Raw genomic sequence first — 20,771 nt, 5'->3', positions numbered from 1 at the left:
ACAGTAACATTGGGTGCACGAGGGTACCGGCAGAACGGAGACATGATTCACCAACTGATCTAGTTTATTTGGTGCCATGGGTTTATCTCGTTTCTTTGTTAACTGCGCCTAACGCTCCTGCTCCTGGATATATTTTATTCCCTTGCACCTTCCGCCTTCCGCCCTTCGCCCTCGCCCTCAACTCTCCACCCTCAGTCCTCTCGTCAGTTCACTCAACAAGAGCTTCAAGATGTCTTCCCCCAAGATGCACGCGCCTCCGCTCGATCCACCTCAACCCTTTACCTACACCGACTGGGTGGTCAGAATTCCGATTTCACAAATACCCCAGGAAGAGTCTCCAGAGACTGCAAGAGACGTGTATCAGGAGAATCTGTGGAAGAAGCTAGTACGGGTGGTTGAGTCGCGGATCGGCCAAGGTCGCTGCTTCTACAGCTTCCTCCCGGGCCAGTCGGTCCAGACGAAACGTCCGGGTCAGATCGAGGTGACCAAGCTATACGCATTCCATGAAGTCAAACACTGGCCTGGAGCATGTGAACAGTTGCAGTGGACGTCGTTTGTCCTGGCGAATATTGAGTACGACGACCTAATCAAAGAACATGGATCAAACCTAAACATAACATGTACCATCTCCCCAGCCCAGATACCGAAGATTTGTCCTGAAGCGACGGTGATGGTGAGGGTGATGGCTAACTCCTTCCGTCCATAGTGCCGGTACTCCCTTCAGCGGCGGTACGTATGTATCAAGTAATGAAACGAGATCAAGATCAGGACCTGGCAAGGATATGCGCCGAAGCAGGGACCACAATAGGCCAGATGGTTGGGGGAGAAGTCAGTCTCTACACGACAGGAAGTGAGCGGCTGTCACCCATCGGTATTGTTGCTTCCGAGACCGCCAACATGAACATGCCCTCCATTGGCTCCTCACCATCTTCAACCCCAACGGCGCCGGATAAGCAGTCGGACATGGCGCAAGGAAGCCACATTAGCTGTGACTGGACGGTCGAAGAGATAGTGGAAGATGAGGAAAAGTTCCACCGATATGTGCAACTGCACGCGACGTGGACGCGCAAGGCGACCTCGATGATGCAAATGTCCATGGTCCGCTGCATCTGCCGTCTCCCTGGAATGGAGGACGTGGCGTTCAAGGATTGCTGGATCCAAGCTCGACAGCGCGTCCACGGCCAGGCCGAAACCTTCCTGCGACGTTGGCGGGTGGAATCTCCCCGGTTTACACGGAATCCGAGCCGGTCGTCTGGCAATTGGCTGGAAAGACAGCTCAAGTCTCTTCTCGCCTCCATCGCATACCGCCATCCAATCGCCGCCTCGGCCACGGCGTTGTCGCCGGTGTCGCAGGCGGTACTGCGCAGAAGACACTTTTTGGTCGCCATGGCCAGACAACGACAGATCCTCGCCACGTGGGCCGCCCAGGTCAAAAAGGCCGCCGACTGCAAGACAGGCGTGCGGTATCGTCGCGAGCACACATTCGTGCTGGACTTGTGGACGGGCAAGATTGTGAAGAGGAAGAGAGAGTCGGGGAAAGACACTGACGAGCCGATGACTGAGCAGACGTAGATGTGACTGCCAAGTATTGAATTGAATGGGATGGAGTGTAATGGAATCAAAGTGTAGTTGGTGTGATTTGGATCTGGTTCTGATCGTCTCCTAGACTGGGTTGGGTTGGGCTAGGCTAGGACCTCGTCCATGAACTGGAATTTGAATCACCAGAGAATTTGAGTAGAGTAGAGTAGAACAGAAAGAAAGAACTTTGCACTTCAGATGTGACTTTACTCTCATCAACTCTACGCAATGGCAATGGCGATCGTAATGGCGATCGCAACCGCACACGGAGGGTCAATGGTGGTTGATTTGTATTGTGTGAGTGACGCGGAAAGAGGGAGATAGCAGGTATGTATATACAGTATATACAGGATGTATTGTACAGCGAGAGCGAGAGTGAGGCTGAGAGAAGGGGCCTCGGCCTCGATATATCAACTGAGTCCCTTACTGGAGAATGCCTGTATAGAGTAGGTAGGTACAGTAGACCGTAACTAGAGCAGAATATACTAGAGCAGAGAAACTAGTAGAGCGCACTTTGTAATACTATAATTTCCCAACCTGCCTCGAGGCAGCCTTCGAGGCAGACAAGCAAAACAAATTCCTACGAGTCCTTCTATCGTGGCGCACGTGGCCCGTCAATCCAATCTTCTCGTCTGTCCAGCCGGCCAGCCGCTCCAGCGTGGCTGGGTCGGCGTGGTTGGCGACGAACCTGTGGCCCGTGGCGACTAGACGGCCGACGATGTGGGCGAGCAAAGGACGAGTGGTGGGTTCAACTTGGCGGTCAAAGTCGACGGTATATGTCTGAGAAGGGTTAGCTCTTTAGGTCTTGTCTGGTCTGGTCATGTAACATGTTGACTTGTGTTGTGCTGCGTTGAGCTAGCTGTCTTGTCTTTGGTTGGGTTGGGCAAGCAGGGACAGGGAGGTCGGAGGATCAATGCAGAGCAGATGCCGTTGCAGGTCTGTAACACATGCATGATGCTGCATGTTACAAGCCAGTGCATGTGACATGTGACATGATATTGCATGCACTATCCCAAAAACAAAATCTCAAACATGGGGACCGTGTGTGGGATGTTGGTATGTAGAGAATACGTACCTCAATCACCGCCTCGCCCTCGGCCTGCGCGTCGACCGACGGGACTGCAACGTCCGTGACATGTTCCGACAGAGGCGGTTCGGCAGGATATGGAATGCCGTCTCGTCGACGCAGCGTGGACAGGCACAATGCGTGCTCGTAGGTCATCCAGCCGCCGTTGGCGAGGATCAGGCCATGTTGACCTTTGCCTTGTCGGAGTTGTCGCGTCATTTCCGTGATTGCCTGGGACAGATGGAACTTGTGAGTAAGAAAACGTTGGACTGGGTGTTGTAGATCTAAGAACTGGATATTGCAGCATGCAGCAATTGGAATTGGAATTGGATGTTGATAGCCTTGGTCAAGCGTGAATGGAAACTCGGAGGGAAATAGAAACCAAAGGTGGTGGTATTGGGTGAAGAGGAAACACGACGCTTGAGCGGAAGAGGGATGCTGTGCGGGATGAATTTCCTGAAACCCAAAGCGGCATAGGCAGAGGTATAGGGATGCCGGCTCGTGTGTATAGACGTATGTACACTCGTCCAGCGACCTATACCTGTACCTGTACGTACATGCATGGAATAGTTGTTCCCTGCACCGCCAAAGCTCGTCAAGCCACCGAGAAGAGTCAAGGGCTTGCTGCCATGGGTGATGGGCAGGTTGAGATGCGCGGCTGCCATCTTCGGCACGATGGGGAAACACCTAGGTCGAGTCAGTAGTCGGTACAGCTAAACGCACTTGATCTGATCTGATCTGAGCTGCCAGCCCAACGGACAGGCTAGCACGATGACGGTCAGATGGACGGATAGATGGATGGATGGACGAATGGAGGGACAGATGATGGGTCAATAGACAGACCAGACAGACAGACAGACAGATAAATAGATGGCACGTACGAGTAGAAGTCAAACAGGTCAATGTCCTCTTTGGCCAAACCGGAGACGGCCAACGCCGTGTCAATGGACCGCTCGATGGACGGGCTGGAGTAGTAGTTCGGTCGATCCCAGACTATACGCCGTGGTAGGGCACGGCGAGATAAGTCAGCAATCAACCTTCCAAGGACCTCACTAGCAGTGAACAGTGAATGTCATTTGTAGGGATTGGGACCGGGATGGGAACTGCCCAACTCCATGACAATACTCACAATGGTCGCTGTCTTGCGTGCCTGCACCGCCGAGCACGTAGATCCATTTCGTCTTGGACACGCCCAGCTCCTCAGCGTATTCTGCCGAGGTCAAGATACATGCGCCGGCGAGGTTGATGGTGTTGAAAGCATTCATCAAGAGCGGATCTGCGGGTTCAGAGTTCCGTTAGCAAGTCATTCAGTCAGTCACTTAGGTTCTTCCCATGCAACCCCGATCAGGTCTGAGCAGATCCGAGTAGATCTGAGTAGATCAACCAAGAACCGGAGTAGACGGTCGGGAGCAAGTGGAAGCAATTAGTGATCAGGATGCGCACATGGGAAACAAATCATTCGGTTCCGCTTTGTCACGCTCCCGATCTCCTCCTTGGTCTTGGCCGGTTTGCCGTAACTCCACGAAAAGGGCTGGTGTGCAGCGATCTGGGCGAATTCGGCGTATAGCTGGGCGGACTCGTCGTGGTTTTCGGGGATGGACTGGCCCCGGTGGGCGCGAAACGCGTTTTCAAACAGCGGGTAGATCTGGATCGGGGCGGTGATGGAGTGGTCGAAGCCGATGTCTGCGCCGGAAAATCGGCGGGTTAGTAGGACTGTTGTGTTCATGTAGGCGAAGGCGTTGGGACATGCTCCAGGGGGGACGAAGGCTTGTTGGTTGCTTACCGCGGCCCCCGTGGAGTTTCGAAGGGGAGAAGATCGAGGCGACGTTTTGACTGGTCTTTGTCCATCCTGGCGGCGGTATTTTTTGAGCGGCCACGCATGCCGCGACTATAGGAGAGAAGCAAGTTAGGGAACCGGAACAAGGGCCGTCAAGCTGAGAAACAGAGGGTACGAGAGAGAAGCCGAACTGGCACACTTCATACATACATGACGCCAATGCCTCTCCGCCCGCCACGACCGCGACCTTAGTCTGGCCCCTTGCAATCCTCCGGGCGGCGTTGTCGAACAACTTGGCGGGCTTGTTGCCGCCGTGCTCACTGTAGAAGCGATGGCGGGCCTCGACGCCGAGCCGCCGGCCAATGTCGCCGGGCAGGTCATCGTAGGGCCAGGTCCAGGTGCGCACGACGTCAATGCTGTCGATGGCCGCCTGGAGCTGTTGCCTGCGCGCGGGCGGGAGGCCGCTGTCCTGCAGGGCCGAGTCGATGGCGCGCAGGATCAGCGTCAGCGGTTCGTGGGCGTCGGCTATGGCCAGAGAGCGGTTGACGTGGTCGCCGACACCGATGAGGATAGGGGTCTGGGACTGGGACATGGCCACCTTGTACAATCACAGCAGGAGGAGGAGGAGGAGATGTCGATTAGCGAAGCAGACACAGTCACAGTCACCTACAGGACTGTATGTAATTGAAGTGATAAACAATGATGGTGGCATGTCTTTATAGTCTTATAGCGGTGTCTATAATACCTGGTAGTTCGGAGAAGCCTTGGGATGATATGGAAGCCGAGGCTTTCAGCTCGGCAGAGAGACAAACGTCATCGACCACAAGTCACATGACACTATATGACTTAGAGCTGTCTCACGTGATTAGGAAGGCTTGGCAAACAATTAATATAGCCTTATCGTACACGTGAGCTAAGCAAGAGCTTTACACTCACCAGTGGGTGTTAGAATTCACCGCACAGCGAAGTCTATCTAAGTAAGTAGCTATAGGCCATTCAGACTAAGATTCTATTACTAAACTATTCTTCTCTTCAATACTATATTTCTAAAAATCCATCTATAGTAATAAAATTCTAGTCACTAGTAATCCTTCTAGTATACTTGTCATAGTTGCACACAACAGTTGCCACATGACAAGGATGCAACTATGGGTCACGTGGTACCACGTGACTACTACGGCTTGGCACAGCCTTGATGCACACGTGACTGCGAGAGAGCCTTATGCTCGTTACACTCCTCGCAACTCTCTATAGATGTTAGGAGACCTGGGTTTAGGACCGGTCGAGTTTAGAGATCATAGATATTTCGTAAGCCTATATATAGATAGTAGCTAGGTATCCCGTATAATAGTGAGGAGCCCCGGTGCCCTCCCCGGGACAACTAGTCGAGAAAAAGAGGACAACTAGTCGAGATCTCACCTCTAGGCTGGTTCTTTAACTAGAGCACAACCTGTTCCGGGTGTGAATCTTTAACTAAAGCACAACCTGTTCCGGGCGTGACTCTTTAACTAGAGCACAACCTCTTCCGGGCTTGAATCTTTAACTAGAGCACAACCAGAATTTCACGGTTGGGCCACCACACAAGGCACATGACACCATGTGACCTGGTGGGCCACGTGACCATGAAAGCTTGGCAACAGGCTTGGCATAGCCTTGTTGCACATGTGACCTCGAGAGAGAGCCTTATGCTCGTTGCGATTCTCGCAACTCTCCTTCTTACTCTCTCTCGTCTTGGTATTCATATCATGATAGCATGACACGTTTGCTCGTTGCTCTGTGCCACCGTGATACAGAACACAACCACCTGTTAAACTATAGGCATTCCCAGCCTTGTGCTTCAACCAGAAGGCTGGTTTAGATGCTATCTACATACTATATAGGCATGCGCTCCCCCTGGGACCGTTGGTAGCGAACATAGAACATTTCAACCTTCATTTGACAGAGCCACCTGTGAATATGAAGAGCTTGCAGAAAAGGTGGAAGAAGGGGGGGGACTTCGAGCAAGTCGACACGTCTACAAGCACGGAGCATTCGCGTTGCTTGAACTTGGTCGTAGTATCGAGGCTTCCACCGTTCTTGCTGGCGACAAAGTCATGTTGTTAGATGAGTTCAGTTGTGGAAGCCTGAGGTCAATTTGCTGAAAGCGTAGGTGGCGATGAGCGTATCCAGACCGAACCGCGAGTAGCTCTGGAGGGCCCTTGCAGAACGTCCAGGCCATCACGGTGGCCGGCAACGCCGTTGGTGATGCACCACGGGGCCTTTGGATTGTTCAGCTCGGTAGGGTAGACCACTCTATTCGCCAAACGAGCGTAGACGTGAGAGTGACGGGAGAGGACGAGATCGACATAGTGTTGGAGAGAGATATGCTTGGATACATGCATGCTCGTCCAGCAGATGGTGCCGGTCGTAGTTGCGTGACTGAGATCCCATGGGCGGTGACCGACCGGCGACAATCAGCCAACGGGATTTTGGTGCGGTCAACCCATTTAGGTCGGCCTCCAGCCTCTTTAGCTGAGCGTCGCGTCCATGGTGCTGTTGAAGCGGCCCGAGTCATCACCTTCTGGACCCCCCAGTGTCATCATTGCCGACGAAGCCGTGGCCCAGGTCGGCCTTCGGATCAGTCTGGACAAAGTGGATCATGCCATGGTCGAAAGAGTACCAGAAGTTCCCAGTGCCGCCAGACTCGGCACTCGGCATACAGAAGTCATTGTTAACGCCCGTGGATTGACCTGCCCAGGCATCCAGATGCTGACAGTGTATAGATGTTGTGGACCGTGTCGGGATACCCGCCGTTGTCGTAAATCGAGTCGTGGTTTCCAGGCCCAACTATGTACGGCTTGTACGCGGTCACCGGGGTGAGCTCGTCATAAATGTCATTCATGGTTGACTCATACACCTGGACACCCTCGGCAAGGGTGATGATGAGCAAAAATCCTGGGACCTCTTCCTTGAGTCAGTAATCGGCGTAGGCGATGTCACCGGCCTATCAAATGATTCGGTTTTGGTGCGTTACTTGACAAGTACTCTTGAGGACACTCGTGATGCCAAAGAAAATCAAAAACTTGTCGAGACATTTGGTCAGCCTGTCAATAGTGTTGACCTCGCCAGGTGCCAACATGTTCTTTTTGGAGATTCCGTTGCCCGAGGTGATTGTCAAGCCCTGGGACTCCATGGTCCCTAGATCGACCACAACTGCGACCATGTAGTCTGTGGATTGACCCACGGGCTTGCTTGTCTTGAAGCTGAAGGGACCAACACCATCCATGTTGATTGGATGCTCCGGAAGATAATAGGAAAATGTGTCTGACTGGAGATCAATAGTTTTCATGTGATTGTTATAGGTCAGGGAAGAGGGATATGTGATTGACACATTCGATGAGGTTGTCTCATTCAGGGTGTCGGCCGACATACCATAACTTACAGTGGGCGTGTCTGGTCTCTCGAAGGCGTTCTGATGACCTACATGCCCGTGTTTTCAGCATAGGCCAGACTGATCTGTGGATTGATGGTCTGGTTGGTAGCTGCGTCGACGGACGCACCGAAGCCAAAGGCGAAGCAGACATGGCCGAAAATCGTGGATGGTTGCATGGCGCCTCGTTTCCCAAGATGGCACGGAATGGTGTATGGCCAAGCCCGGCCACGGAACCTTGGATGTAGAGGGTTTAAACAGTACTCAGCTTTCGCAGTTTCTGACCATGTTCTCTCGCACCCACTCTCTCCACCCAGTTGGCTGGCTGGCGCGGCCCAACACCGCTGGTGTGAACTAGATTAGGGTGTGCTTCTCCTCTGGCAAAGCATGGTCGATCTCTTGAAAACAGGGTTAACCGCTGGGTGGTGGTGGTGGTAGGGAGGGAAGACGAGATGTACGGCACCTAGGTGTACGGATACTAGGAAGAAACTTTCGACATGGACCTTGCTTCAACACGTGCCAAGATACAGCAGCGTCCGATCGAATTAGCGAGACTTGGTTCTTGTTAGGGGAGCTCAAGCTGTCGTGTTGGTACATCCATTCCTCCGTCGAAAGAATGCCTAACGTGGGCAGCAAAAGCCGTCACTGGTACTAAAAATATGAAGATTGGATTGCTACCAGGGCTGTGTTAAAGGTTGAAAGATTCCTGGTTCTTTATCACAGGGATACGGGGAGAGCCCAGACTATATAGGCGTGCCTGTACCAGCCTTCTGGGTCAATGGGCAAGGCTGCGAATGCCTAAGTTTGACACACAAGATAGACTATGTTATGAAACTAGTCATGAGCCACGAAAAGTGAGAGTCTCTCCTTCTCCCTCTCTCCATATAGGACCACCGGATTCGCCGAATTACAGGCCCTGTCCTCCTCTTACCGCGCACCATAGGACCGCCTTTAGTGGCCTGCAGTTGTCACGCAGACCACCCCGGACGGCGAGGTTTTGATAGTCGAGGTGATTCTAGTTGCAGTGTTAGCCTACGACCACGCGGAATGACGGTGCACATACGTAGCCCAGATGGTCTTCGTGGTCCAGACAGTTTCATACACTCTGCTTGTCCGAGTACGAGTGGGTGTCGGCGCGGTTACAGTGATGGTGGTCTTAGCCTTGCCTGAATATGCCGTCACGGGTGGCGGTGTACTAATTCAACGTGTTAGTGGCAGGGAACGGACTTGCTGAGAAGTACATACATCGAAGTGGTTGTTGTTGCGTTCTCGGTATCGGTCTCCGTACTGGTTGGAGCGGTGACAGTGGTGTACGACGAAACCACAAGGCTAGTCTCGAGGTAGGTCGTGGTGCAGGAATCTACTGCGCATTAGCCTGTGACATGAATCGTACCTCGCAGTTTGTTACCTGGGCCTCGTTTGAAGAGCTGGCCAAGTTGAGGTCCGACGGCCCTAGGCTGAGCTGGTCGTAACATCTGTCCCTCACTCCGGCGGATCCGCGGGATGGCACTCAATGTTTGACTGCTAGCTGCGAGCGAGGCCTTCGACGGGCGGATTGTGCAGGTCGGATCTTTCTTGGGCGGTTGGGTCCGGCAACTGCTTGTAACGGTGGTGGTGGAAGTGGTTTTGGAGAAAACTCGTGTTGTACGGGTGCGAGTCGAGGTTGAAGTCCAATATACCGTCACCTGTGATGGGATGGTAGTTATTGTCCGGGTAGAAGTCGTGGACGGGACGGTAATCGTCGAAGGTGGCAGGGTTGTCGAGAAGACGTTGGTCATGGTGGTGGTGATTGTGGTGGAGGGAGTGGACGTGACCGTAAAGGTGGCGGTGGGAGTGGCAGTGATGATCACAGGGGGTCCTGCAATGATGGAGAAGGTTCTCATCCAGGCAAAGGTCAATCCCTCGATGATGACAATCCAATCACCCGACCACATGCTAGCTTTGGTCACCTCATTCCCGGTGACATTGCTGGTATGGATCAGCAGAGGCTTTACAGACGACGTTTGGTCCATACCATGTTGCGACCATGTCGGCACCATCCGGCTGGGTTGGAATGTCGGAGCAAAAGTATTCACCGCCATTCGGATCAATAAGAATGGGCGTGATGTCACCTTGACTGTCGGTCGGCTGACAGCCTTGTCAACGTCAGTGCCCGATCGATGCTGGATAGACTCGTCGGCTTACCATAAAACAGGGTGCCGAAGGAGAAGAAGTCTGGAGAAGTCGTGTTGATGCAGTACGGGCCGCCGCCGTCCACAAAGTCGTAGCCATATGACAAACAGTCGGCGGCTGACTGAGTTGCCAGAGCCAGGAAAATATACAACGAGCAGGATATCCAGTGCATGTTGAAAAGCAAGGTCGGGAGTGACTGGATTGGATTGTTTCTATGCGAACAACGAGGCCAGCGCGGCATATATGGAAAGCCAGGCGTCGAAGAAGAAGACCAATGTGCGTGCTGCAAGACAGTACCATCCGAAAGGTCTGGCCCTGACCCTTTGCTTCAAGACACTGACATCTAAGACAACTTACCTTTCGGGCCTCGAGGAGCATTGTCGAGATGAGCCTACATCCCTGGAGGACCAATCTAGGAGTCATGTGGCTGAGACAACAACAAGAAGCAGAAACCACTTTACGGGAACAAGCCGCAAGGAGGGCAAACAAGAAAGGCAACAGCTGGGGCGTGTCTCAGTAAGCTGACACGAATTGCTTCGATCCTGCCTGGACAGGATCTTATCAAATCGATCTGGCAGTAAGTGGGCGGATGGCAAATGTGGTGTAACGCAGGAGTTTACCATTCCGGCGGCCCCAAACCGAGAGAGGTTCTAGGACCAGATAGGACGGGCAGAGAGAAAAGTTGATTTGAATTGAGAGGCGAGGGCTGGATGCCCCGAGCCGAAGAAGTAAGTCAGGAGATGCAAGGAGTTTGCATGGGCCAAGGGTCAATTCGGCTGGATCTCAAACTCGACGAAGGGATTGAAGCGAGGACGTTGGTATCTGGTTGGTATCTGACTGGTATCTGGTATTTGGTACGCCGTATTTGGTATCCGTATTTAGTATCCGTATTTGGTATCTGGTATCTGCCTACCTACTACGTACTCCGTACTCCTGTACGTACCTACCTATACCTACCTCCCTACCTGAACCTTTGATCAATATTGATTTGTTTGCAAGGCAGCGGACGCTGTGTGACATCGGGATGGTCGTACACGTGACCTGCCTTGCACCTTACCAACCTCCATCCTGCATCTTTCATCCTTCATCCTCCATCTATCCCTGGATTTCGACCAGGCAGCTTTGCAAGACACTGTTCTGGCCACTCCTCACCTCTCGACGGAGATTGTCTGCCATGTTTGTCTCAGTTCGTCCTTTCTATGACGACGCATCTCTCTCAACGTCGGTGCTCCTGGTCCAATCTGCATATCATGATCCCAGCGGTATTGTCTCGAGAGACATGTTAATTCCTCATTGTGCGACGGCGAGGTCTGGAACGCTGTTGGGGTCCAAGACATGTCGATCTCATTTCATGTGTACGGATAATCTGGACCCTATTCTCGGCTACAATCAAGCGATGCATGGAAGAACGCCTGAGTAGTTTCGCAAGGAAGGGGTTCCATGCTGCCCCATATCAACACCAACACCACGCCCTCCCTTCGCCTTCCTGCTGCCAGCATCGTTTGCTTTCTTCTTCTTCTTCTTCCTCTTCCTCTTCTGTGTCCTTTTCCAGACCAGCTCGCCACATCCCACATTCCATATTCCATTCTCCATTCTTCAGTCACTCGCTATGCAGCTCTTCCTGACCCTTGTTTTTTTTCTCCTTAGCCATGCTCTCGGCGCCTTCATCCCCAAAGCCGAACTCCTCCAGATCGATAACCATCTTATGCGAAGACAGGTCTCCACAACATCAACGAGTTCGGTCACAACCACTACCAAGAAACCTGACTCTCAGTGTACGAATGGGCCGCTGACCCGTCAATGCTGGGGCAATGGATTCAGCATTGCAACCAACTATGATAGCACCTGGCCCAACACTGGCAAGGTGGTTCAGTACCATCTTGAGGTCACCAATACCACCATGGCTTTGGACGGTGTGCCCAGACGTGTTTATGCTATCAACGGCCAATATCCGGGGCCCACGATTCGAGCCAGCTGGGGGGACACCCTGCAAATCACGGTCAAGAACAGCCTCACCACGAACGGGACTAGCATGCATTGGCACGGTTTGCGCCAATGGCACTCAAATCATATGGACGGCACCAACGGCATAACAGAGTGCCCCCTCGCCCCTGGGCAGTCGCGCACATACACATTCCTCTGCACGCAGTTTGGCACAACATGGTACCACAGTCACTATTCCGACCAATACTCGGATGGGGTGGTAGGCACCTTGATCATCGACGGACCGGCCACGTCCAACTACGACATTGATCTGGGCACATTCCCCATCAACGACTGGTACTACCGGCCGGCTTTTGAGCTGGCGCCCTTGATCAAGACTGGTGGATTCCCGCGCGGTCCGCCGCCCGGAGACAACATCCTGATCAATGGCACCAATGTCAAGGTCGACGGCACCACAGGCAGCTACAGCCGGACCACCTTGACCAAGGGCAAGAAATATCGGCTCCGGCTCATCAACACCTCCACCAATGACAATTTCAAGGTTGGCCTGGACAGTCACACCTTCACCGTCATCACCGCCGATTTCGTCCCTATTGTGCCATACACCACGCAATGGCTGTTTCTGGGCATCGGGCAGCGGTACGACGTGATCATCAGCGCCAACCAGCCCGTTGGCAGCTATTGGTTCCACGTCGTGCCCCAGGCAGGCTGCAGCAGCAACCAGAACCCAAATGCCCTGGCGATATTCAGCTACGCCAGTGACAACTCGACGACCCCGTCCAACGCCACCAGGTCCAACGCCCCGGCAGGCGCCGATTGCAGCGACCCGAACAAAAACCTGGTGCCGTACGTCAAACTCGACGTGCCGGACAATTACACCATTCCCCAGCAGTCGTACCTCGATGTTGGCTTCGCCATTGTCCAAAACCAAGCCCAGCAGACGCTGTTTCAGTGGAATCTGAACTTTACAGCCATCCAAGTCCCTTGGGGCAAGCCGACCCTGCAATACGTGCTCGACAACAACAGCAGCTACACGCCCAACATGAACCTGATATCCCTTCCCAATGCCAACGCCTGGTCCTACTGGGTCATCCAGGCCGTATCCACCGTGGCCCCGCCGCTTCCGCACCCGATCCACCTGCACGGCCATGACTTCTACGTCCTGGGCGCCGACGCCGGCATTTTCAACAACTCCCAGACCCTAAATTACAAGAACCCGCCGCGCCGGGACGTCGCCATGCTCCCGGCCTCCGGGTACCTGGTCCTGGCCTTCATCACGGACAACCCGGGCGCCTGGCTGATGCATTGCCACATCGCATGGCATGTCGGCCTGGGCCTGGGCGCGCAATTCCTCGAAGAGCCCGACTTGATCAGGACCACGCTGGGCATCGGCCAGGACTGGAAGCAGGAGTGTGCGCAGTGGAATTCCTACTCTGCAACCGCCATCTACGCCGAGGAGGATTCGGGTCTGTGAAGAGTCCGGATATCTAGAATCACATCGTGGTAGCTAGTCTAAATGCGTCGGAATGAGAACGAGCAAGCAGCATCTTGTGTGTCAACGGGTCACCTTCTTTCTTGGCCACATTGTGTAACATGATCGAAATAAGCTAGAAGAATATCCGAGGATGTGGCTCGTTCTGCATGTGTTTCCTATATGGTGCCATTGTTCTCCCTACGAGGATAATCTACATGTACGCTTTGTGCTTTGACAAGGTCGAATAAATACCCATGTAGTTTATCTCCGATAATGATATAGCGCGTTCGGTATCTATCCTTCCTATGTAAGGGTGCTATTGCCATTCTGCCGCTTTCCGCTTTTACAAAATCAGTCAATGCCGGAGTATTTCATCTCCGACATGACGACAGATAGGCACAGCATACAGGTATAAAACAAGTGGAAGCTGGTAGCTGGAAGATAATTTGATAATTGTTCTAAACCACTATACACATATCGGTGTCCCGAGTGTCTGAACCACCCAGATCTTTTGCGGTCGTGTGCAGTGCGGTGTCTACAGAACAGACAGGTTGGGGAATTTCTCCTGCAAGACGTCAAACTGTTAGCAATCGTGATCCTTACAAGCGTAAAACATCCTGCGACAGGGGCCACCAGGATCTGAGTATATCGTACCAAGTAACCAGGAGGCATCCATCGTCCCTTCTTGACCAGTTTCGCGGTGTACTCGTCGATCTCTGGGGCCGCTGCAGCGACTTCGTCGACGGTAGTCTGGTCCCACGGTCTGGCACCCTCGATGTCGTTCAAGGCCTTCTCCAAGCTCCGGAGTTCCACCTCGACCTTTGACTTTGTCTCCTCGGCGTTCGTGATCGCAATCTGCTCGAAGCTCTCGATGGCCTTGAGCTGTTTGTTCACGTCGTACGTTTTGGGCTGGAATGTCTTGAAGTACTGCTCGATCTCGTCGATGACCGCCGTGTTCTTCAGCACCGATCGATAGTGGCCAAAGTCAACCGTCGTCGGCTGTTCGGACAGGACCTGCACCCGGCGGCGGGCATCATCGTTTCGCTTCTTGAAGTTTGCTAGCGCGGTCGCCGTGCTGCCGCGGAGGCCGAGTTGGGAGCTGACTTTGCTCCAGTCGAGCTTCAGTGCTGCGCGAGACTGTCCGCAGGTTAGTCCGTAGCCGCATGTCTGGGTTGTGACCCGTGCCAAAGGATGGCACAGACACGGATGGAGCTTCGGTACGTACTTGAGCCATTTTGGCGACTTTGTGGCGGTTGCTGGTGCAGTGGAGGTGAGGTCGTCGAGCTTTTGTCTGTGAGGTTTGAGGTTGTCCCTGGCTCGGCAAAGATCCCTGCCTTGGAGAAACACACCAGTCACGTGACCATCGTCGGTTTCTTGTGCTCCGCCGTATTGGCCCGCTTACTTCTCCGTATTAGTGGTGGGGGCTGGTAAACCAGCTGCTTTACGGAGTACGGAGTACACAACAGAGTGTTTATCGGCCATGGAAGAACGAAACGGGATGGTTACTTTGCCTTTTGGCTCGTCCAAGAGCATATCATATTATGCCAGTTTATTGGATTGTATCAATACCACTCAATGTCCATGCATGAACAATGCAGTTCCACAACTTTTGGTGCCTTTGGATCATACACTCAGCGCCATGATGGAATTGACAATATCATTTCCGTTCTCCTTGAGTGCTTTGACGGCCTTCTTTCGTGACACTGATGCCTGTGTCATCACCAGTTCGATGTCCTTAGCCTCGAGACCGCTGTCATCCACTTCCTCGTCATCGTCATCCTCTTCCTCTGCCTTCTGTTCTTCGACAGCTTTGCCCTTGCCGTTTTCGTGACTGTGGTCATGACCAGAATGATCGGCGTTGGCTGCTTCGGCGGCAGCGAGCTGCTGGGCAGCAGCAGCTTGTGACTGGGAGTTGAGATCCTCAATCTTGGCCTCGCCAAAGATGCTTGTGGGTCGTCAGATACAGCTTTCATCACCTAGGCAGGATTGAACTTACATCCAGGTGTTGCTGGTGGGCGAACGGTAGACATCAGGGTTGGAGATGACGAACAGGATCTGTGGGCAGTGCATTAGCCTTGCGGAAAATCACTTGGATGCCACATCGGTTGGGATAATGATCGTGCTCTCATCCTTGAGTTTGCGGGGGAATGCACTTACGCCCTTCGGTCTCCGCAGGGTAACTCGTGTGATGCCCGGAACGTGCTTCAAGCCCAACTTGCCAATGGCCTTTCGTGCCTTCTTCTCGTTGCGGCTGTGGACTGCGACGGCAGAGCCGGCGGGAATATTGGCCTCTCCCTCACCACCGGCCTCAGGTTCAGAGTCGGACGAGCTGGATGCGTCCTCAGCTAGCACCTTCTTCGTAGGCTCATCATCCGGGAGCTCTTCTATTCTTGGGTTCGCCATGATGATAGGCGAGGTAGGAAAGGCGGAATGACTAGGCCTGCGCAAGGTTCTGGGTTAGCCAAGGTCAGGACCAAACTGCGCTGCAAAGGACTGATTCATTCATCCTCCTCGGGGAATCCGTCCTAAAACTCGGCATGAACATGCCCCTGGGACGAAAAGGTTTCAGGGGTTAGCTTACAATTGTACCTTTTCGTGTGGTAGATGCGCTGCTGAATTTTGTCGATTTCGATACCGAAGCTGGTTTCGATGTGGTGCATTGATGCCGAGCTCCAGCGACATCTGGTCTTGGCGGACCAATTGCACATGCGCCGCTTTAATTAAACACGTCAACCTCAACCCTACGCTCTTCCTATAGTATGTAACCCACACTGGCACCAAGGGTGAACGAAACCTCCCCCTGTCCTTCTCCCATTCGCTCGAGCTGTGTGAGACGCTATCCGCGACCACGTCTCGTATCACACTCCCTGCAGACGAAGGTTAGCAAACCCCCTGGGCTCAAGATAGCCAACAACGGTTTGATTGGACTGTACCGGCCACGGCATTTCTAGAGATGGGATCCGCGATATCAACGACCTTGCAACATGACGTCTTCGCATTCTAGTAGAGATACAAACTGCATATATTAACACATTCTCGCCGGTAAGTTCGAGTTGGCAATGGTATACTCCCGATTCCCTACCCTCCAACAACACAAACTAGCTCGGAAAAGTCATCAGAACGGCGAACGGCCTCCAGGCTTCAATCAGTCAACTGCCAAAGCATATTTTCTCAGCATGTCCGGCCTTTTAGATAAATTGAGCATGACCAAAAGCGACGGCATGAGCGGTATTGGCCCAGACCAGGGTGCACTCAACGAGTCCGATTCACCTTCTATAAATCCCACAAATTCGGGCACTCGAGAACAGTCCGAGCTTGGAGTGGGTAGTGGCGACGGCAAAGGCCTGGACCGAGCACCCAACAGCTTCGGTGGCCCATCCTTTGGTCGAACCAGCAAGACCACCAGTCACAAATCCGAGACGCTGAACAAGTTGGATCCCCGAATCGGGTATGACGATGACGATGTCCGCCAGCAGGAATTGGAGCGTTATGAAAGCGAGTACGGTAAGCCGGAGGATTTTTCCGACGTCCAGCTGAATGTGAGGAACATGTCCGGGATTGGGGCGGACCAGAGCGCGCTCAGGGAAAACCCAGCTTTCCGAGCGCAGGAAGAGAATACGACAGTTCGGCACCCCAGTGACGGCTAGAGGGAGCTCCAAGCGAAACATCTACAGCGAAAGTGGGCAGGGTATCGAGACACTCGAATGCCCTGGTCATTGTTAGCGGTGACATACATGCAACATCTATCACACATCGCATACTATTGGTGACATGAGTCTCAGATATGATACTATGTCATGACGTCACTCGATATATCTTTTATGTTCTGTATTAGCAATGCCAATGATCCAACTTCTATCAAAGGTTTCCTAGGTCCTTGCTCTTGCTATAGACTCCACGCCTGACCTGTGTACGGTGCTCTGCGCCGTATCAGTTACCAAGAGTTCGCACGGAAAATAGTCCACTACCGCTGAGGACATTAACGATGTGAAATGCCACCTGTATCTAGATTCCTACCCTTTTTCGGGCCCTCCACGAGCCATGGCGGGACCCAGCAGCTGGCATATAGCTTCCAGCGCCGCCTCCCTTATGCACCCCGGAAGTTCAGCAGAAACGTCTTCACCAAAGATCAAATCAAGACCGCGGAATTGCAGAAGACCCCCCACACTCCGAACCAAGTGGTGACAGAGGTTCCGCATTCCACTGAGCCCTCGTTCATCGATGTTCCCAGTCCGCTGTGGTATCACCGTCTTGGACCAGTGGGAGACTTCTTTAGCTGGCTCAGTCGCATGCAGCGACGCAGACCAATAACCACTACCTTAGCAACTTCTTTAACCACGTACTTGACTGGTGACTTATTGGCACAAGATATGGGAGGAGAGCCATACGATGGCGCTCGAACATTGCGAATGCTCGCAGTTGGAGGGTTGGCTTCAATCCCAGGATACAAATGGTAAGAGGCCACCCTACCACCGTTCCTAGCCGGTAGTATATATGAGATTGACCCTGTCTCTGAGAAAGGTTCATGTTCTTGGGCAGCCATTTCAACTATGCCTCCAAATGGAGTTCAATCACAGTCAAAGTCGTCATCCAGCAGTTTATATTCGCTCCGGTCTTCAACACGTACTTCTTCGGCATGCAAGCGGCTTTGACAAACCAGCCACCTTCGGCCATCATCCACCGCGTTGTTTCCACTGTCCCAGAAAGCTTGGTGAGCTCGGCCAAGTTCTGGCCTCTAGTAACTGCCTTGAACTTTACTCTCATCCCGGCGCATCTACGTTTTGCGGTCTCGGGTTTCTTTGCCGTCATATGGCAGACATACCTGTCGTTTCTGAATCGACGCGAAGAAAAGACAGGGCCTACTGGTACACTCGCGGACCAAGCACGACAGAAGCTGTACGAAGATGCCCCGTCGGCTTCGGTTGTTGACGTCCTTGATGGCGCCGATTCAGGAAAATCCCTCTGATACCCCTTGTCACGACGGTCCGTTCATGTCAAACTTAGGCATTCCCAGCCTTGCCCTTTAACCAGAGAGGCTGGTTATGTTATACTATACTATATAGCATGCGATCCCACTGCGCCTTTTGATAGACAACATGGAACATTTCAACCTTCATTCGACTGTCCAACGAGCGCTTGGCCCGGGAGATCTGGTGTTAGCTGCGATCCGATGGCCTCAACCGAACAGCGGCATTGACCAGCTTTATTATCCTTTGCGACGAGCTGTATGACATATTACACTGTTGTATCAAAAAAGCCACTCCTCCTTCCAGCCTTCGTGATGCCTATCTCATCACCCCTCCAATGAGCAGGAGGCGCTTAACACGAGGTAATATGAGAAATGGCTAGTACATAATGAAGTAAGTGGAAATGCACAGCAACACACTATGTCAGCAAGTGGAAGGCATGCATTGCGGTGTCAAATTATCCGTTAACACTCCGCAACAAGTGGCGCGATGCTCTATGCAATTAAAGAGCGACAAAGCGACCTATCCAAGTTGGGAAGAAGAATTGGCTAATAGGTTGGTTTGAGTGACATGATCGTGAAAATATGAGAAGCGAGCGAATCGCTCTTTTCCGGTCAAGGCTGTGAGTCCAGGGCATAAATTTAGATTCCAATCCTTGAAAATAAGCAGTGACTCTCTCCGGTCTCAGTTACATATATGACTTTGTCCGTGGCCGCGGAGGTGCAGACGCACAAGGCACGCGCGGGCTTCCTCGGAAAACTATCGACGAGGAGTTCTGGTGTAGGAGGCATCCGACGTAGATCCTTCCAACGGAGGATGCAAACAGTGGTGTGAACTTGCTGCTGGAGTCGACGTACAGTATGTTAAACGATCGCAATCAGGATCGATACGCTGGTGTACAGACTCGGCCACCCACGTCCGGCGGGCTGCGGTCAATCCAGCAATGCGGCAAGTACAAATGTGTCCAAATGGGCGAGTGTCGATCTGTCGACATGGATCTACCTGTATCGGCCACTAACGGGCACAGATATGTCATGCATGTATGGCCGGATTCAAAAGCACATGGTCGGCGCGAATTGTACATGCTTGCTACGCTACACAACACAAGTGATCCGGATCCAATGCCGTTGAGACTCAAGCGAGGATCTGCCCTAAGAAATAGTTTCGGGCAGGTAGTACGCCTAGGTACGTCAGGTTGCTCAAACTTCCACCTCGACAACCAATCTGTCTGCTCCGCGCATCGTTCTCCATCGATTCGTCGATTCGATCACAGCCGAGCAGCCTTTCAGCAAGAAGCCCCATTTCCTCGCGAAGCCTTCACTGATTTCCCATCCGCCCATATACCATGGGTCGCCCCACACCAGAAGCCCGCGGCGCTCAGCGTCGTCAAAGCCTTCGTATAAAGCTGTGGCAAGATCGTAGCCAAGATCGTGGATATCGTATTCCTCGGCCCGGAGGATCAGGTTGTCCCGCATTGCGGGGAACGGGAGGGCGTCGATCCAAACCGGATGAGGCGTGCATTTTTGCAGCGGAGTCGGTTGGAGATCGATTGGGATCTCGCCGGCCGGAAGCTGCCCGACCTTGAGCCCGGAAATACCGAACATTGCGTGGCATTCCACCGACGGGAGGTGGTCTAGGAGTGAGAGGGTCGCCATGTTGTACAGGATGGCCCGGAGGACATTGTACTGCACTAATGTGATGAGGCAGTGGTCGGCGGAGAGCGGGAAAACGACTCGAGGGGGCGGGCGGTCGATGATGGCGGATGTCGAATAGGGCAGAAGGGGTGGGATGAGTTGGCGTTTTCGTTTCGCTGGTTTCGTGTCATATGATGAAGACGAGGCGTCTTGGGTTGGTGGTGAAGGTGTCGTCGACGAGCTGGCTATCAGCATGCCATAGCCTTGCCATGGCTTGGGATCGGTGATGGGTATCGACGCCTCTGCTGTCTGTCTTTGCCTCTGACCTACGATTGAGTAGGCCTTGATTAGTGACCGGCTCGGACAGTCAAGGCCAGACAAGTACCTACGCCAGGCTCTTTGCCGCAAGCGATTCTGCAGCTTCCTCCTTTCAACTGGGTCTTTCAATCCATGCCAGTCGTCCATCTCTGCTTCCAGCAAAAAGGATCAGTTCAAATGTGTGGGTCTCGGTGCTGTAACATCCCTACCTGGGCAGGAGGATGGCGCCGATCGCCAGCCAGAGTCATGGCTAGTCATACCTAGGGATGGCTTGCCCTGTCCAGTGTTCCATCATCGTGTTTGAGGCGAGCAAGACAGGAGTGACGAAAAAGAACGGGAACAGGCGCCAAGGCGCCATCCTGCCTCGGACGCCTCGTCTTTTGGATAACTAAGCATTCAGAGGAAGTATTCGCAACAGCCACCTCTCTTTAC

General features: G+C 53.0%; 10 protein-coding genes across 10 annotated transcripts; 4 read left to right on the top strand and 6 right to left on the bottom strand.

Annotated features, from left to right (window-relative positions):
• Positions 1–229: 229 nt before the first annotated feature.
• On the top strand, positions 230–1,572 carry A1O3_02174 (uncharacterized protein; the record flags this gene model as incomplete). The annotated part of the gene is made up of 2 exons (XM_007732317.1): positions 230–620; positions 707–1,572. 2 exons carry the CDS (start codon positions 230–232, stop codon positions 1,570–1,572), a joined length of 1,257 nt encoding a protein of 418 aa, XP_007730507.1.
• Positions 1,573–2,100: 528 nt separating this feature from the next.
• A1O3_02173 (uncharacterized protein) lies at positions 2,101–5,013 on the bottom strand (the record flags this gene model as incomplete). The annotated part of the gene is made up of 8 exons (XM_007732316.1): positions 2,101–2,358; positions 2,654–2,875; positions 3,202–3,331; positions 3,526–3,637; positions 3,774–3,920; positions 4,088–4,327; positions 4,428–4,532; positions 4,632–5,013. The coding sequence occupies 8 exons, from the start codon at positions 5,011–5,013 to the stop codon at positions 2,101–2,103; spliced, it is 1,596 nt and encodes a 531-aa protein (XP_007730506.1).
• Positions 5,014–7,131: 2,118 nt separating this feature from the next.
• On the bottom strand, positions 7,132–7,686 carry A1O3_02172 (uncharacterized protein; the record flags this gene model as incomplete). The annotated part of the gene is made up of 2 exons (XM_007732315.1): positions 7,132–7,364; positions 7,446–7,686. The coding sequence occupies 2 exons, from the start codon at positions 7,684–7,686 to the stop codon at positions 7,132–7,134; spliced, it is 474 nt and encodes a 157-aa protein (XP_007730505.1).
• Positions 7,687–9,200: 1,514 nt separating this feature from the next.
• On the bottom strand, positions 9,201–10,174 carry A1O3_02171 (uncharacterized protein; the record flags this gene model as incomplete). Its single annotated transcript, XM_007732314.1, has 3 exons — positions 9,201–9,798; positions 9,845–9,965; positions 10,015–10,174. 3 exons carry the CDS (start codon positions 10,172–10,174, stop codon positions 9,201–9,203), a joined length of 879 nt encoding a protein of 292 aa, XP_007730504.1.
• Positions 10,175–11,611: 1,437 nt separating this feature from the next.
• A1O3_02170 (uncharacterized protein) lies at positions 11,612–13,420 on the top strand (the record flags this gene model as incomplete). Its single annotated transcript, XM_007732313.1, has 1 exon — positions 11,612–13,420. The coding sequence occupies one exon, from the start codon at positions 11,612–11,614 to the stop codon at positions 13,418–13,420; it is 1,809 nt and encodes a 602-aa protein (XP_007730503.1).
• A 535-nt stretch (positions 13,421–13,955) lies between these two features.
• On the bottom strand, positions 13,956–14,654 carry A1O3_02169 (F-type H+-transporting ATPase subunit D; the record flags this gene model as incomplete). The annotated part of the gene is made up of 3 exons (XM_007732312.1): positions 13,956–14,000; positions 14,024–14,557; positions 14,646–14,654. 3 exons carry the CDS (start codon positions 14,652–14,654, stop codon positions 13,956–13,958), a joined length of 588 nt encoding a protein of 195 aa, XP_007730502.1.
• A 389-nt stretch (positions 14,655–15,043) lies between these two features.
• On the bottom strand, positions 15,044–15,823 carry A1O3_02168 (nascent polypeptide-associated complex subunit alpha; the record flags this gene model as incomplete). Its single annotated transcript, XM_007732311.1, has 3 exons — positions 15,044–15,365; positions 15,417–15,475; positions 15,578–15,823. The coding sequence occupies 3 exons, from the start codon at positions 15,821–15,823 to the stop codon at positions 15,044–15,046; spliced, it is 627 nt and encodes a 208-aa protein (XP_007730501.1).
• A 773-nt stretch (positions 15,824–16,596) lies between these two features.
• On the top strand, positions 16,597–17,067 carry A1O3_02167 (uncharacterized protein; the record flags this gene model as incomplete). Its single annotated transcript, XM_007732310.1, has 1 exon — positions 16,597–17,067. The coding sequence occupies one exon, from the start codon at positions 16,597–16,599 to the stop codon at positions 17,065–17,067; it is 471 nt and encodes a 156-aa protein (XP_007730500.1).
• A 345-nt stretch (positions 17,068–17,412) lies between these two features.
• On the top strand, positions 17,413–18,386 carry A1O3_02166 (uncharacterized protein; the record flags this gene model as incomplete). Its single annotated transcript, XM_007732309.1, has 2 exons — positions 17,413–17,873; positions 17,942–18,386. 2 exons carry the CDS (start codon positions 17,413–17,415, stop codon positions 18,384–18,386), a joined length of 906 nt encoding a protein of 301 aa, XP_007730499.1.
• Positions 18,387–19,586: 1,200 nt separating this feature from the next.
• Positions 19,587–20,486, bottom strand: A1O3_02165 (uncharacterized protein; the record flags this gene model as incomplete). Its single annotated transcript, XM_007732308.1, has 2 exons — positions 19,587–20,347; positions 20,411–20,486. The coding sequence occupies 2 exons, from the start codon at positions 20,484–20,486 to the stop codon at positions 19,587–19,589; spliced, it is 837 nt and encodes a 278-aa protein (XP_007730498.1).
• Positions 20,487–20,771: the final 285 nt, after the last annotated feature.

This window comes from Capronia epimyces (assembly GCF_000585565.1).
Source record: "Capronia epimyces CBS 606.96 chromosome Unknown aczIQ-supercont1.2, whole genome shotgun sequence".
Taxonomy (NCBI): domain Eukaryota; kingdom Fungi; phylum Ascomycota; class Eurotiomycetes; order Chaetothyriales; family Herpotrichiellaceae; genus Capronia; species Capronia epimyces.
This window is presented reverse-complemented; position numbering and strand designations above follow the sequence as displayed.